Source organism: Thermobia domestica, chromosome 4, assembly GCF_964235325.1.
Source record: "Thermobia domestica chromosome 4, izTheDome1.hap1.1, whole genome shotgun sequence".
Lineage (NCBI taxonomy): Eukaryota > Metazoa > Arthropoda > Insecta > Zygentoma > Lepismatidae > Thermobia > Thermobia domestica.
This window is the reverse complement of record NC_137457.1, coordinates 259,502,040-259,519,783: the sequence shown is the minus strand read 5'-3', so window position 1 is coordinate 259,519,783 and position 17,744 is coordinate 259,502,040. Positions and strand designations below refer to the sequence as shown.

The 17,744-nt window shown below is 37.6% G+C and overlaps 1 protein-coding gene across 3 annotated transcripts in view; it reads left to right on the top strand.

The window, feature by feature from the left end:
- LOC145683489 (sialate O-acetylesterase-like) overlaps window positions 1-17,744 on the top strand; it is a 104,579-nt gene that overhangs the window by 27,408 nt on the left and 59,427 nt on the right. The window contains exons 1-2 of one of the 3 annotated variants that reach the window (XM_081754827.1): window positions 5,767-5,830; window positions 11,977-12,046. In XM_081754827.1, coding sequence (XP_081610953.1) covers window positions 5,819-5,830; window positions 11,977-12,046 — 82 coding nt within the window. In that variant the 5' untranslated portion in view covers window positions 5,767-5,818. The other 2 variants (XM_081754826.1, XM_081754828.1) reach the window with 2 other exon arrangements.

Sequence of the window (17,744 nt, the reverse complement as noted above, 5' to 3'; positions counted from 1 at the left end):
GTTACCTGTCCACTGTCCAATCTTTTCGGTCAATTATAGGGTGTTTGACATTAATCAAGTAATTTAAATGGTCCACATTAAAGTGGGACGGACGACCAGATCGTGAGTCATTGCTCAGATCAAAATTTCAACTTCGGAAACTGTCACACCATTTTCAGGCGGTTCTTTCAGCAATAGTATTCTCTTCGTACACTGAACAGATTTGCCTGGATCACATTGCGGCACTAGAGCAATTGTTGAACTCGTGCATGAGAATATTTCGAAGATGACTTTTCTTTCCAACTTGACACTCCGTACTTCAGACCGTGTAAAACAACAACAACAACAAAAACTAATTAGCTCCAGCAGAACCACAAATAGTGCTATACAATACTAATAACGTAGCTACAATTTGATGTATTGCACTGTACTGTCATCATCATTGGCGTTTGGTAAAAGAAAAAAATCTTGAAAATGAACAGCACCAAATAATAAATTACCCCATTGAACAATAGGTACTCTTGATGGCTTTTAATCATCAGTACCTTTCAAATGTCAACAATACAAAAACACGATAACTTCACGCACCGTAGCTACAGCTCCATAAATCTTGTTACAACTCCATTGTTGACAAATTCCGAGGAATATTTTAAGAGATTTTTTGCACAAAGTTATAAGCTAGAAGATTAGTTAGCATTTGCCTTTTCGCATAAAGCAGACCTGAAACATCAAATGGTATAGCGCAACGATTCTTAAACTGTTATCCATGTAAATTTCTGGGAGCCTTTGAGTTATAATTTTAGTTCCGAAAATCAAATAAAATTTTATGTAACTTCATTATAAAAATACGACTATGGTGTACAGAATTCATATTCTGCAATAAAATATTTTTTATTATTATATTGACAATCTTTGTAATAGTATTAAACTTGAGATTATTAAAAATTGTTTACTGAAAAATAAATACATAAGAATGTTTCCTTAATTGAGCTGAGCGAAGCGAAGCTCTTATACTCGGGTTAGCCGTTTGGTTGTCCGCGAACTCCTCCTAGACCGTTTGACCGATCTCAACCAAACTTAGCACGCTGATAGAGTATGTCGTGCTGAGTGACAACGTAGGTCGAAATCAAAAATACGATGTACCATCGAGGAATAATCACCGAAAAACGCTTCCTGATTACGTAGTTTAAGCTCGCTCAGCTCATTTCATTGCAATCGGGTATATACATTGCATTCCTAGTCTTTATTAAAGAAATTGTTAAGGGTGTGGGAAAATGCACATCATATGAAAGGAATGCTCAATTCTCGAAGCTTAAGAACTGTATGTTCTGTATATCTTACGCCATGCCAAATACGTACCTCGTAATTCAATGTGTTAGCTTATAAGCTACCATTGTTCCGTTGCGTGGTTTTTCCCGTCCTGGAGTTTTCCCATCGTGGCTTTCATTCTTAATAGTATTCTTTTCGTGGCTATTCCCCGAAAGTCGTGAATCGGAATTTAAAGGCCAAGAAATTCTGAATTCAGGAACAAAACCAACAAAATCAAACACAGTGAATTTAAATACTATCAAATTTTATACCGCTGGCGAATGTGTCAAACGAAGTAGACTCATAGGTTATGCAAAGTATGGTCGGAAATGTCATTTTTCACCTTCTATTGATGTCTCTTCCCTGATTGCGTAAGGTGTTTTATGATGGGTTTATACTAATATTCCAGTGTTTCATTTCAGTTTCAGTGATTTTCTTGTCGATGTTACACGTATGGTAAATGTTTCAAATGATATTCTACGTAATTTTAGTTCATATGAAATGTGTCAACATTCCGAGCCAAATCTGACACAAAATTTTCCTTGATTTGCACATGAGTTTGGTCTTGGGTTACTTGGTTGTTGTGAAAATTTTGTTGTGTCCAGATACTTCGGTAATGACAGCTGATTCGAAGAAAATTTAAATTGAATCAACTATTCGAGTTCCATGTAGTGTTCAGTAAATGACATTTTTCTTCTCTTGTATTTGATTTGCACCAAGATTATTAAAACACAAATATCAGATTCAGGCTATTTTCAAAACATTAATATCTAGTATTCATTGTATTTACATAACTGGACAGGGGAAACCAGGTTTTGTCCGTCATAAAGTACGTTGGTAACAAACGTGTTTAACTTTAGATGTATCTCTGTTTCTGAACATATGTAGTTTGATATGGCCTCAGGAACAAACGTCTCATTACCAGCCAATACATCATTCACGACATGCCTATTTTTTGTGGCAGTTTTGTAGTTCAGTTTCCGGGTCTAGATTTTATCCGCTGCCAAACGCTATGAATGATTTCAGGTATGTAGTGATGAGCACAAGAGCACTTGAAATTTTTGGCTTCAGTAAAAAAGCCGCTGGAGTGAATGTGTCCCCAGTAGTTTATGCAATCCGTGTGAGTCGATCTGCTCCTGTAGCATATAGCTACAGTATGTCGTTTTGTGAATCGGTTGTTCGCGTTTTCTGTAGTTATTACTCGTTTTCAAGCCACACAGGTGTCAAAGCTTGTTGCACACAAAGAAATGTATCATTGGTGCTGGATTACGATGCATTCCTGCGTTTTTAAACAATGAGGATTACTTATCGGGAAATTAGGCACTATTCTACATATGTGTGTTATCTGGAGTAAACTTAAACCTTTGACCTTCGAGCTGGTAAAGTTTGTCGACTCGTCCTGAGATAAATATAGCAAAAGAGGGATTTGTTTTTCACCCTTCAGTTTCTTTACCTCAGACAGTCTAATGACGAAACGTCACAAACTTCCAGTAAGAAGAAATTTGCAAAGTAAAAAACGCAACTGGCAAGGGCAAAAAAGTAATATTTCATGCGTATTTCGAAGTTGTTGGGGGAAGTTGGGAGCAACCCTATGGGTTATGCAAACTATCAATAATAATAATAATAATAATAATAATAATAATAATAATAATAATAAATAACGAAGCAAAGTGGCAATAAAAATGAAAAACAGAAACACTTTAGGCTTGAAAAAAACATCATTTATCAGTGCATAAGAACGAAGCGCAGGAACTATTTCCATTAAAGCAGCAGCAAACCATTTCATTCATTACTCATCATCACCGTCTCCTTTAGCCTAACCGGCATAACCGTGGGACGTAAAACTCCAAGATTTCATTTCATTTCGAAATATTGCAGATTTCTTTAAACCTGGTTTGATTATAATCAATATTATTTTAATTTTTCTCTCTTTTTTGGCCAATATTGCTAAACATATCATCATCATCATCATAATCATCATCATCATCATCATAGCTATTCTGCCATTATTGGCAGGTCACTTGCTGCAACTAAAAAGCTTCGATGTACGGTAATGCTCAGCTAGTCTCTTCGTCTTTCTTACGTAGCAATTTTCTGTTTTAATACCTTCCTTCAATTACAGTCTCCTTCGCTTCTTCCTCTCTTTTTTCCACCATACCCTTTAGCAGGTCCCTCATAATACAATTCCTCCTCAGCCAATGTCCCAACCAGTTTCTCTTCCTCCTTTTAATTACATCTAAAATTCTTGTTTTCTCCCCTTCTGCTACTATTTTTAACACCTCATTCGTTTTCCATTCAATGGAGCTAGTTACCTCTTTTTTTTTCTTTCATGCCCACGTTTTAAAAACCTCGAATTTTTTCATCGCTTTTGCGTAATGTCCATGTTTCTGACCCAAAGAATACATATTTGGAATCAGTAAAACAACACCTCAATATTTAATTGGAAGTTTGTTCAATACAAAGAAGAGCTAATCGAAGTTGAAAACTAAAGAAATCTGACGCTTTTAGAGTGTAAAAAGAATTTTGCAATTCAAGGTATTTCAGTAATCTGTGCCGTCTTGATTTTCATTCACGCGTCTCAGGAGTAGCCTTCCCAGTTTGGGAACCAGTAGAGTATTGGATCTGTTAAAAAATATAAAATGATTACGAAACGTTGTGATTTATCTTATAAGTACTGAAGCTTAGGCACCCATTGAAAAAAAAGACATGGCCTATGCTGTACACTATCATCATACTTACATGAAGGTAAACTGTATATTACATTTAGAAACCTATATTGTATTTCCGTTACTATTGGCGCATTATTTAATTTATTATCCCTTATATCCAGTGTAAAATTTTCCTAAGACTCTTGCAAGCAAGACCAAGACCAAGACCAAAACTGGGTGTGCAAGACCAAGAGCAAAGGTTCCAGTGCAAGACTAAGACCGGAAGTCTCCGGACCCGGAACCACCTGGGTCTTGGTCTTGGTCTTGCATTTACTCATCACTACAGGTATGTATGCGGGCGAAAGCCTCGGTTTTTTGAGGCCAGTAACAGAAATGAAATGGAATAAAATATTTAGGTTTTACGTCCCACGATTATGCCGGTTTAGGCTAAAAAAAAAGACGGTGATGATGACAAATGAATGAAATGGTGGAATGAAGAAAGTGGGAGGAAACGGGAGAACCCCGAGAAAACCTACGAGCACGGTGTTTGTCCACCACAAAGTCCACACTGCGCGACCTGGGATCGAACCAGGGACCCCACGCATCGGAGATGAACGCTCTACCACTGAGCTACCAGCCAGTAACAGAATAGGTCCTACATTCTTAATACAGTGTTTTGCTTATGGTGTTGTTCCTGTGTACTTTTCTAATCTCTGAAAGCCTCCTGTTTTTCCTTACTTGATCAGTTTTGCACCTAACTTTTAACTGTCACTATTTATTGTTGCACATACGACATCATGCAATCTGCCTGGTGCTAATGAAGATATAGACTAAACAACAAGTATGTTTTTATCACTTCATATGATATGAAATATAGCTCCTCACTGCACAAAACACGATTCTATCACTTCATTGTATGTGAAAAGTAGCTTTTTCGCATACGAAATGTCCTTATATCCATCACTTATATGATACGAGACGTAACTTTTTAGTGTACAAAACATGCTTTTATTACATCATGTGATGTAAAATGGAGCTTCTAAGCGTACGAATCTTTCCTAACAGGATAATAATCATAATGAATAAATACGAATGCAATGAGTAGAAAAAAATTGCCGGGGAGTCCAACAATGAACAAGCTATACACAAAACAAATGTGGTAAAGCTGTCTCGGGCTGCTTATTCGTTCCCACTCTGTATATGCTGAGGGATTTGTAGACGTAATATAATCGGAACGTCAATTAGCATTTCCGTTCCCCAAGACGAAACGTTTGCCATTCAACCGAGAAGTATATTGAAAATTTCTAATGTGCTAGCACAAAAGATTACATAATAGTTTAAAGGCTTTTTTTTCACAGTATTTAAGAATTAACGTGGGATGCAAATGAAACTTATTTGACCGAAATTTGTATCTTGAGCTCCCTAAAATTGTTCTCAGCACAACTATTTATAATATGAGTATGAACAACTGAAGAAAACGATTATTGTCTTCTTAAAAACTTTAGTTTCGCAGAAAAATCAATAATTATGAAAGATAATATTTTAACCATAATTGTTATGAACGTGCATGATCCATATCAAGTATACATACAATGAAATGCTCTGATTCATTTGAAAGCTATAATTATCTTTCTGATACAAAAATATAGAGTCAAAACAATGACTGGAGCGAAGGAAGTGAAGTGGGTTGGTTACCTCTAAGCCAATCAAATTTCAATAGATAAGTTTTTTGTTGAACAAATCATTGATTATATAACCTTGAAATCTTACACAACAATAATATACCAAGTTCAAAAGAGATAACAGAAAATGTTATCAAGATCTAATATTTATCATATATAAATAAAGGAGATTTCTAATTGTTACTGTCGCCAGGAGACTAAATGTTACTGAAGGTGAGTTTTGTATGTACTATATTTTCATTTCGTGGGGATTAGATTTCAAGGTAATATAGAAAATGTTCCTAACTCATATATGGTATTCAACATTTAGAACCCTCAGAACTTTTCTTTCATAGGACCAGATGGTAATATTTGTTTCCTGCACTGAAAAAGAAAAACTTATTATATTAATTTGTTATATTTATTTTAACATTAAATACACACAATATGTTCAGATACAGTACTGATCGGACATTTTAGTGATATCATCTTAATAATTGAGATGTAGAGAAATTCTATCTTAAGATATTTTATCCTAAAGTTATTTATTCTTTACTCGTTATTGTCTTTATTTTACTTAGCTGGCATAAATGGGAAACGAAATCGCAAGCATTCGTTAAGAAGGATATGCACATGTCTAGTTGGTCTTCGAATATAACAATACAAAAACGACATCTTAATTATATCTTGCATAGATTATTTCACGGAGCATAAAGTAGACTTGAAATATTATTATAAGCTAACAAGAAAAATATTTGCCGTTCTAGATAAACGAAGAACAATACAGTGGACGGTACGTGCGTTTAGTTTTCGAAGTTATCTCCAACAACATCCAACACCTTTTGCTAAGTTCCTCAAATTCCACAATACCTGACAGTGTTGTCAGATTCGGCTACAATTAGCGGATTGGGCGACGTTTTAAGTATTCTCGGTTGCAAAATTTCTAATCATGCGATTCGCTACTTTTGAACTACTTATAATTATCTACAGGCTAGAACTCTTAACAAGCTGCTACTTTTTTTATTTTCATATATGAAATCACAAATCATAAACAGAAAAGTTTTGATTGTTGAGTATTCTATTCATTATGAGCAATAGTTGTACTAAAACTACTACGTTCCATACCAGTTCAGCTCTTGCTTTAATACTTGTTAATCTCCAGAGCTGATAATATTAGACTTTATTTGTTGAGTTTATGAAGTTGTAGTATTACTAACCGCATTGCTTTTCCAGTTAATACCTAAGCCTAATAGTTGTACGGAGTTGTGAAAATATAAATATAGCAAATTTAATTCTGCTTCTTTATTATCCATATTAACATAAAAAGTAAAAGGAGTTACAACAAAAACTTCCAAAATTCATGGCTCCCAGATTTAACAACTGAATTAAAGAAGTGAGAAGCAACAGTGAGAAAGGATGCCGTAAACTTCGTAAAGTGTATTTCAGAGCCCTCTAAGTGACTTAAGCAAATATGTCTTCTTGGAAATCAGAAAGGTCGTCCAATTTATACTATCACCGTCTGCTCAGTTCATTGCACATCGCATTCTACTGCTCCTGATGTAGTATGGAGTTTGCTGTAACACACCGCCACCAACAGTCCAAAACTGGTCGCCATCTGGCCGTTGCCAACCCAGACATCTGACGTATTTCAAACTTTAGATGTTTCCATTATATATAATATATAACTAACTAACTAACTAACTCTGTGGCCTATGGAACCCGGAGGTTCAATGCCGCGTTCACAAAAGCTCTCCACTGACATCTATCCTTAGCTAACTGCATCCAGTTTCTCCTTTGTATTCCAATCTCTGCGAGATCCATCATAATATTGTCCTCCCATCTGCGCCTACGTCTTCCTAATGGTCGTTTTCCGATTGGTCTTCCAGTCAAGACTTTGAAAGCCTTTCTACTTTCTTCTATTCTAGCTACATGACCTGGCCACCTAAGCCTCCTAGACTTGACGACCGTAACAATGTTGGGTATACCATATAAATTATGTAGTTCCTCGTTATGAAGTTTCCGCCATTCCCCATTCCCGTTCCTCTTGGGTCCGAATATTTGTCTCAGGATCCTGTTCTCAAATACTTTCAGTCTATGTTCTTCCCTCAGAGTAAGTGACCCTGTTTCGCAGCCATACAGAACAACAGGCATGATTATCGTTTTGTATATTTTAAGCTTCAAATTCCTCGACAGAATTCGCGACAACAACAGATTTTGAACCGAATAGTAACACGAATTCCCTGCTTTTAGTCGACATTTAATTTCTTCGTGAATATGATTTTCCTCTGTTAATATTCATCCTAGATATTTGAAACTATCCACTTTATCAAAAGTATTATTTAATATTGTAAGGCATCCATAATTTGCTGTATTCCGGTCCCGACGCACTTCCATGTATTTAGTTTTCTCTGCATTTACTTCTAAACCCATGTCCCTGCAAGCGTTTAATAAGATCTCTTCATTTCTTTCTATTGTTCTCCTATCATCACCTATTAAATTTACATCATCAGCATATGCCATAACCTGATGAATACCGTTCAACTGTAGGCCCTGGTTGCTATCTTTGATTTTCCTTATAGCGTATTCCAGAACGGTATTCAACGGTAAGAACGTTGTATAATGTTTCTCTCCTAACCTAGTCGTACGCCTTTCTAAAATCAATAAATAGTTGATGTACCGGGTATTGTATTCCCACTTTTTTTCGAGTATTTGGCGAATGGTAGATATTTGGTCGATAGTTGATCGATTTCGTCTAAATCCGCGCTGATAATCTCCAATAATTTCATCTGCGTATGGGGTCAGTCTTGCTAATATATATATATATATATATATATATATATATATATATATATATATATATGTGTGTGTGTGTGTGTGTGTGTGTAGTACAACCTCGCTACTTTTTAATATTCGGATCTGGAACACTGTACCCTGTAATAAAACTCGGTGGTCTTGGATACAAAGATGTCCGCAGGTCTCCCTCATTTGCGAAGCATCTCTCAGAGAGGTAGTTGTCGAATGAATGAAACAGCTGGTAATCTTTCGGTGCAGGAACATAAATATGGTCCATGGCACAGTGTTTCCCAGCAAAGTTGCTGAAGGGTCTCCAAGATTCTCTTTGTCACATGAGGCTTGGCATTTTCGTGCAGAAACGAGCACATTGGTGACTCACAAATGCCAGCTCCTGCTGCAATACGTAGTGTGCCCTTTGCAACTGCTAAGAGTAGAGGTCAGCAGTGTTGGTCTGATCAGGTAAAGTAGCTCGTAATGCACCACTTGCCAATTCCACCATACAGAGAACATTACTTTTCGTGCGTGCAGAGGTGATCCTGAGGCGTGAATAGCACGGTCACCTGGCCACAACCAATGTCTAGCACGTTTGAGAGTGTCATAGAGGACCCACTCTTCGTCTGTAGTGAGCAAGCGATGAAAGATGGGCGTGCTCAGGTGCCGAGTGAGAAAGAACAAATGTTCCTTCTTTGCTTCCTACATTATGTGGGGTATACCCAGTACCGGATTTACGTATAAGGTAAACAAGCTATAGCTTAGTGCCCCGTTCACTGGTGGGCCCAGAAAATGTAAAGAAAAAACTGATTGTAATATAATTTCCAAATAACAAGAAAAAGCAAAGAAGACAAAACGCTCATACAACAATGGTGTTTTGTATTGTTATGTATTAGGCTTTTATGAAGCAGGTAATAGGGCTCTGTTTTTCAGCTCCACTTGTAATTGAGATCCCTGTTATCCAGTCTCGTTTATAATGGAGCCCTCGTTTCGTAGCCCTGCTTGTAATGGGCCCTTGTTTCCATTTAGATATTCATTAGGTCCATAAATTAGTGTATAGCATAAACTAAAGCCTAAAACACGGCGAGATTCTGTCACTGAAAAAGAAAGCATGATGTATAAAGGACCCCTAAAACTTGATGTATAAGGGTCCCTTTTCAATAGCTTAGAGCCTCATCAAACCTAAATCCGGCACTGGGTATACCTATTTGCTTAACTTATATGACTTCCCTATCTCATGCAGGTGCAGTCTGACTATTTCAGTGAAAACATGGGTCCTCTCTGCAAGTTCATCACATGGGGCACCACTGTTCTCCTCGATGGCTGCTTTCAGGCCTTCGTCGTCCAACACATATAGCCGTCCACAACAAGGTTTTTCCGAAAGAATCTCTCGAACAAAATTTCTGAAACCAATGAATGGCAGTGAATTCGTTCACGGTATTCTCCCCAAATGCATGGCGTAAGCGGCGACTTGATGTGGCAGCTACAGGCCCACTTTACATCATACACAAACACACCCGAACAATATACTTCAATAGCTCCATTTCTCTTCGACACTGGACAAAGTATGACTGCTGTGTGTGTGTGCAAAGTGCTTGTATTGCTGAAGGTCGATGGTTAGAGTAACTGCAGAGCGCTTAGCAGGCACATGCGTCATTTCGTTACCTCTCTGGAGCGCATAATTAATGGGACACCAAAATCGGCAAGAACTTTTCTGGTTACCTTGTATATATAGCTCCTGGTCATGCTCCTCAAAACATGATTTCACCGTTTTTGCAGCTTGGCAGGGTGCCAGATCATCTTGGTAGATGCCATCACCATCAAGGAACAATATTTGGGCCATGGGTAGAACCTGGTTCCCCAAAATGGCCTCATACTCCTTAGCATTCATCATTCCATGTAAGGCTATGATGGGACCTGCAGAAAACCACGGTATCACTGCCCATACTGTAACAGAAACACTCTCATGCTTTACAGTTGGGAGTAGACAGTCTGTATGATACACAGAGAAAAATCCGTTCTCCGGACAGCGGTATATTGTACAAATATACGGTATCCTCTTGCTCACTATAGAAATAAGTACGGAGCATAAGTTATCCGTATGCTACATAGGCACTGCCCTTAGATGTTACATCATGCCATTGCAGGATGTCTGACATCTAACAGTTTTCCGTATATCACATGCATATACTTATGTTTCCTTCGTCAGCTATATGTTATATACGTCCACTTGTATGTGAGATCCTGACCGCCTATATTGTTTCATACGGAAAGTACGTATAGATGGAACACTTATACAGAAAGTATTATAAAACATGCGTTTTCAGTTATACGTCTAGTGTACGTTAAGTCCAAAAACTATAGGAATTACGCATGTAACCTATCTTTTTAAGTATGTCACCTACATTTTTTTTTCTCAGTGTAGGCTACCGACGGAGTTCTCCATACGTAAACACAACCGGTTGTTGAAAACAAGGTGAAGGTCCATTCATCGGACCACATTATGTGTTTCCACTGCTCATGAGTCCACTCCCTGTGGTCCTTGCACCACTGGATACGCCTCTTCTCATTTACTGCTGTAACCAGGCATTTGGCGATAGCGACCCTACCATTAATTTTCATTTTATGAAGGTTTCGTCGGATTGTTTTCGATGAAACAAGGTTCTGTAGGTCAGAATTGAGTTCAGACGTAATTTTCATTGCAGTGGTCTTTCTTTTAGCTGCTACAATCTGTTTTAATGCCCTCCGGTCCCTATCTGATAGGATTGAATTTCGACCACTGTTGTGCTTTGCAGACGTCGTTTGCCCACGAATTGTGTATACCCCCGTGATATTGGACACAGTGCCTTTGGATAACTCCACAATGTTCGCCACTGTTGCTACTGAAGCTCGAACCAGACGGTCACCTACGATCATGCCTCTTTGGAAGTCTGTGAGGTCGCCCAATTTACCGCACCACTTTCACACCACGACACTCACAGGTGAACTGGTTACTGCTGACGGAAGAGGAAGATCCACATGACACATTGAAGTCAAAAAACGATCGGCAACCGCAACACGTGTTGTACAGTGGAGGGTCAATATATATATATATATATATATATATATATATATATGTGTGTGTGTGTGTGTGTGTGTGTGTGTGTGTGTGTGAGAGAGAGAGAGAGAGAGAGAGAGAGAGATAATAATAACACACAAGCCTTGAATATAGATAATGTTGGAGGAGATTAATTACATAGAACAGGAAAACAATGAGTAAATGTTACAAAACTTAAAGAAGAAACGAATGCAGAGAAAAGAAAAGTCTAGCACTGTGTTAGAAACAAAATTATAACCTAAGGAAAATAATAGAAAACGTAGTGCAATAAAATTAAGGAGCAGCAACAGTAGGAGAATTAAGGAAAGAAATGTAAGTTAATGAAAGTGCACAATATAATTTTAACGTTAAGAGAATATATTAGCGTGGAATATTGCTTCATAGAAACTATGATCTTGCTTTGGGTATCACGAATGGAAGGACAACTATGATAAATAATAATAGTTTTCATAATTTATATTCGCAGCTGGTATAACCTTGTATATCATTTTCGTTACAGATGGATGGACGATTGCTGGTGTTTTTGCTTTACGCTTTGGCGGTAGCTTCTGCAAAGCCTCATACCAAGGGTAAATATTGTTAAAGATCATTATCATTTCTACTTAACACAATAACAATATTATCTTCGTTAGTGACGTCTTCAGTTGAAGGATTACACTTCATGGCACAGGAGCGGATTCACGACAGACTTCTGGGGGAAGGGGAGGGTTGTAATACTGCTACTAAGAGCTACTTTTAAGAGCTCCAAACTCTAAGATAGGTTATATATATATATATATATATATATATATATATATAAAGAAGTTTCCTCTTCTGGGGGGCATCCCCTGCATCTGCCCCTGTCATAACATAAAAGAAACCAGTAATAAATGAATGGGAATGATGGACACAAAATGTGAAATAAGAGAAAGAATATAACACTGTGTTACAGTGGTTTTCTTTCTGTAAAGTTGTTCACTGACTGTAGTAGTATTTCGTGCTCTGATCTTAAAACCATAAGTCGTTCATTTGTATCAGCCTCCATTTTCCCAAAATTGGGGGAAAAGGGAATTTTTATAATAGATTTCCTCTTCATGAGTTGGCAACACTTTCTGCGGTGCAGTTGCAACACTGTGTAAAAATCTTTATCAGAGGAATTGTGGTTCATTGTTTTGACTTCCTTGTTTGTGATTTTGCTGTAGGTGGAAGGACAGGGAGGTTATGCACAGGAAATATACAGCTCTTATTGTTGATAGGTGAACTTGGACAAAGATAAAGGTGTTTTGCTGGATATTACTCTTAGTATTTTTTCTTCTAGAAAGTACTTGTGTGAGTATTGTGTGCAGTGAGTCATGCTGAGTAATTGCTTGAATAACCCTAACAGATTCTGTTATATGTGTGGGAGAGTGACTGTTGAATCCAATATTACACTGATAACAACGCTTGTGAAAAAAATCTAATGAATTGTACTTTGGGTGCAAAGTCGGGGATCAGGATAAAAAATGAGCTCCACACGTGATTTGTAAATCTTGTACAGTGACTCTTCCGGGGTGGTTGAATGGAACACACAAAGCAATGCGATTTGCAGTGCCAATGGTGTGGCGTGAGCCGAGAAACCACACGTTAGACTGTTATTTTTGTTTAACAAACGTAAGTGCAATACCTCAAAAACCAATATGTCAATCATATTGCCAAATCTACCTTCCGCTGTTCGATCTGTTCTACACAGCACAGAGTTACCTGTACCCGTTCCACAAAGAAAATGATCATTGGACTTCCGTAGATCGTGATTCCGAACTTGAAAAAGAAGATGATCCTGTCTATACTGAAAAATCGTCGGAGCCGCAATTAATATCTCAAAGTAAATTAAATGACCTTGTTAGGAATTTGCACTTGTCCAAGTCTCAGCTGAACTACTAGCTTCGAGACTACAACAGTGAAACCTTTTAGTGAACACATAAGTAACTACGTATCGTTTTCGCGGATGTGATCTAGTGAAGTCTTTCGACTCTCACAAAGGTTTGGTGTTCTGTACAGATGTTTGCGGATTCATGTCTGCATTGGACGTTGATTAGATATCAATGATTGGCGGTTATTCATTAATTCTTTCAAATTCAGTTTAAAAGCCGTTTTATTACACAATGGAAATAGCTACTCTGCTATTCCGGTTACTTATGCTATAGGTATGAAAGAAACATGCAGAAATATGAAACTTTTACTTGAGAAACTTGAGTACGCGGAACATCCATGGCACATTTGTGGTGATTTTATAGTTCTTGGCCTGCTTCAGGGGATGCAATCGGGGTATACGAAATATTGTTTTTGTGGGAACGGGATAGCAGGGAAAAAATCAACACTACAACGTAAAACAATACCCTGAAAGGAAATTTTTGACTCCCGGACAGAAAAGTGTTAGTTATGAACCTTTTGTCGAGCCGCAGAATGTGTACTTACCGCCATTACACATGAAGTTAGGATTAACGAAGATTTTCGTCAAGGCTCTAGATAAAGAGAGTGGTGGCTTTCGTTACCTCAAGACCCTATTTCCACGTATCATAGATGCAAAACTTAAGAAAAGGATATTTGTTAGACCAGAAATAAGAAAAGTGGTGGAAGATACACAATTTGACGAAACCCTGAGCGGAAACGAGAGAAGGGCGTGGATTGCGCAGAAGAATGTGGTCAATTCTTTTCTGGGAAACATAAAATCTGAACAATATGCCAGAATTGTTGAAGAACTGATACTGAGTTTTCAAGAAATGGGTTGCAACATGTCTTTGAAACTTTATCTCCTCCAAAGCCACTTGGACTTCTTTCTCGAAAACTTAGATGTAGTATCAGATGAATACGGTGAAAAATTTCATCAAACAATTCGTGTGATGGAAGAAAGATACTCGCGGAAATGTGAGGTAGTCTCCATGCTAGTTGACTATTGTTGGATCGTGCAAAGAGAACATGAGGGTGCGTACAAAAGGGAACGCCGATAAGAACGTTTATCAGTTTTTGAAGCAAGATAGTTTTCTTATTTGGTTTAGTAACAGAGAAAGTGCGTACAAAAGGTAACGCTGATAAAATACTTTTTGAAGCAGTGTAGTATTCTTATTTTATTTCACATCTGTATGTGTTTCACTAATTTTGTTTTAATACACATTTTATGTGCATTTTAAGTTAATGTTTATATTTACATTCAGGTCTTCCACTCATTGTAATGTAACTATGAGGTGCGTGGATGACTCTACTCCTCCCAATTGTCCATTAAACACACACACACACACAAACAAAAAACATTTTCAGAAGCATGGACACCCATAGAATCTTTCCCAGGGGAACAAATCCCTGGAAAGTAGGCAATTTTGTCCCAAAATCGTTTAAATTGTAGGTAAAATTGCATAAAACCAGTGCTTCTAGTTGACAATCTTGAGGTGCAAATGCCTCCGTGAAGCACTTAGGCTCAGACATTAGTAGGAATTTGTATCTGCAAGGTGTCCTCTATATTTAATGCGGTTCCTTCAAAATTTAGACTGTCTTTACGAGCTCTGTAATGTTTAACCTAGCATATATATTAATCATATTATATATATTAAAACTTTAATCGGCTATTTCTCGGAATTGGAGGCTGATACAGAAATTTCATTTACTTCACGCTACTCAGCATAAAATGTTCCATAGGAATCGGTCATTCTTTTTCAGGAAAGAGAAAAAAGTTGAAAATTTGTTACACAGTGTAACCGCTTTTCGGGGTCTGTCCTCCGTGGTCCTGCCAATGAGTATTTTCCGGAGACCTGGACTTACCTGGGTAAGACGTTGAAAGACATCTGCAGAAAGGAATTACAAAATCGTTCCCAAATTGCTTGCCGGTCTTAATAACAAGATGAGCATTAGCCATCGAGAGGTTGGGATGTCTCATCTCGAAAACCTCACGGACGATTAGACTGTCACTCAGACCACAACGCACACAAACATTATTCATACATACAACAAAAACGCACTGGATAAAACGACAATATGCTTATTTATTAAAATATTATTAAAAAATAACGGAGTGGAAAAACAATCACAATACTCAACACTGAATATATATAATTATTTTCACTTATAAAATCACACTTTACTTTTTCACTACACTATAGCCCTTTATCACTTTTACATATTAGAATGGAAGATTATGATTGTGGTTTCACTACAGATACTTTTCTCGCACTCTTAATGCACATGGGGAATTAGCACTGTGGGAGTAATATCGTGATGATTCCACGGTGATACGAAGTAGTATGGTTGCTGCTCCAGAAAATCCTTAGAGGTCGATGTTAGTCTTCAGCAAAAATATGTAGTCACCAAAATGGAATGATAATATTGGAGGGCGCGTTTATAACTAAGACGCACTAGGTATGCGAACCTGAGATTTCACTGATTGGGGCTAGCCATAACTAAGTCCTTGACTCGCTAATAACGTATGTCCCTTAGCACAACATTTTACTTGATGTCCGATGCAACATACGTGGTTGCTGTTCACAGTTACGGAGTAAGACTCTTCGAATTCAGAGATTCGAGATACGAGCTAAACTGATCGCCTGATCAATGTTGGCAGTTCATTCCAAAAAACACTCAGCTTAAACCACTTGTATGTGCATGCAAATAGAATATAAAAATAATTAACGTTAATGTTAGTTCACTGGAAACGACGCACAAGACAATGCGATAACTTGATTGTGGGAACGTTTAGATAACGAACTGGTAAAGCGACGTGGCTGGCGTCGTTCTGGCGCCCAGACACCTGGTGTGCTTTGCTTCGCAGTATTTCCATAAATGATTGGGAGATACACTTAATTCAGTTCCAAATCGCTATATAGAACATAGTTTTTGCATTATAATATGTAAGGAAGAAACACTGAGAAGCTTTGTCGCTCACAAAAATGTTCTCAGTACAAAGCAACGTTATATATATTGTTGAGGCATGTCATTGATTTTATTTAAAAAGATATTATTTTGGTAAAGGAAAGTATATTTAATAAAATTGAATGTTAAGAAACTAAGTGTTATCACGTAACGTAAACACGTGTGTGTGTTTATGTGTTGACATCAATGTTGTGTGTATGTAATGAATGTTCTACGGCTAGACGCTTGGTCGTCAATTCGTAAGATATTGTAATTTGTATTTGTAATGTTTTGAATTGTCATCAGATCGTCACATTGTAACATTGACACACTTTGACTGTGATATAATCGTTGAGTTCGCAGAAATTTGTAAGTCTGAGAATTTGATCACGATGTAATTCGGGTGAAACCAACGTTTTACCAATAGCTGAGATATACAGAAAGTCGACGAGAATGAATTCCAAGATGTCTGGAATCTTCGTATAAAACCTTATAGTTGTTAGAGATGAGGAGGATTCGAGGATCAGTCTCGAGGGAGCAGTCTTCGAGCATTTGTCTCAGAGTTGAGTCTAAGAGATCATCGTACGTCTAGTAGTCACATAGTTGCTCATGTCACAGGAGTCACTTCTCTGTGATTCTACGTTCAGTATTAGATCAGGAGATCTAATAGTTCAGCAGACCATTATAGTAGATAATGGTACACAATAGTCGACCATTCTAGACTATTGGCAGCAATACAGAGATCGTCCAGAACATCGATAGCAGTTCCAGTCATCAGCTGTATAAAGGTACGTGTATCTCAGCTATGTTTGAGTTCATCGTGGTTAACTTCCTAGCTGCTTAAAGATTTGTGATCTTGCGATTATATTCAGTCGACGATCAATCACAATAATACACAAGCTAAATGAAAATACAAAGTTTTAGTTCAAAGTCATTTAATGTGGTTTCTTTCCGTCATCCTGTACCTACTCATTCTAGATGGTGAGTAGCAGCGATCTTCGACCGTCATTTTACATTTCATCCCCATGCTATATAGGCACGACGGTGGAAGGTTGTTATGGCGGAGATGCTGGTTTTGTAGCGGTCTTAGTGTAGCTCTCACCAGTTTTATGGTGAGGTTCGATTCCCGAAAAGTACTAGGAGTAACTCTCACCATTGTTATGGTAGAGATGCTGGTTTTTGTAGCGATTCCAGGGCAGTTTTATGGTGGAGATATTTTGGTTCGATTCCCGAACAGTGCTAAAAGTAGGTCGCACCAAACTTATGGTGGAAATAGCGATTCCGAAACGGAATAATTTTAGTGTTAAGAATATATTTTATTAGGTTATGGTTAAATTCGGTTTAGATTTAAGTTATTTAGTATGTTAAGAGTTTGTATTATAATCGTTCACCACTCAAAGACGAGATATGGTT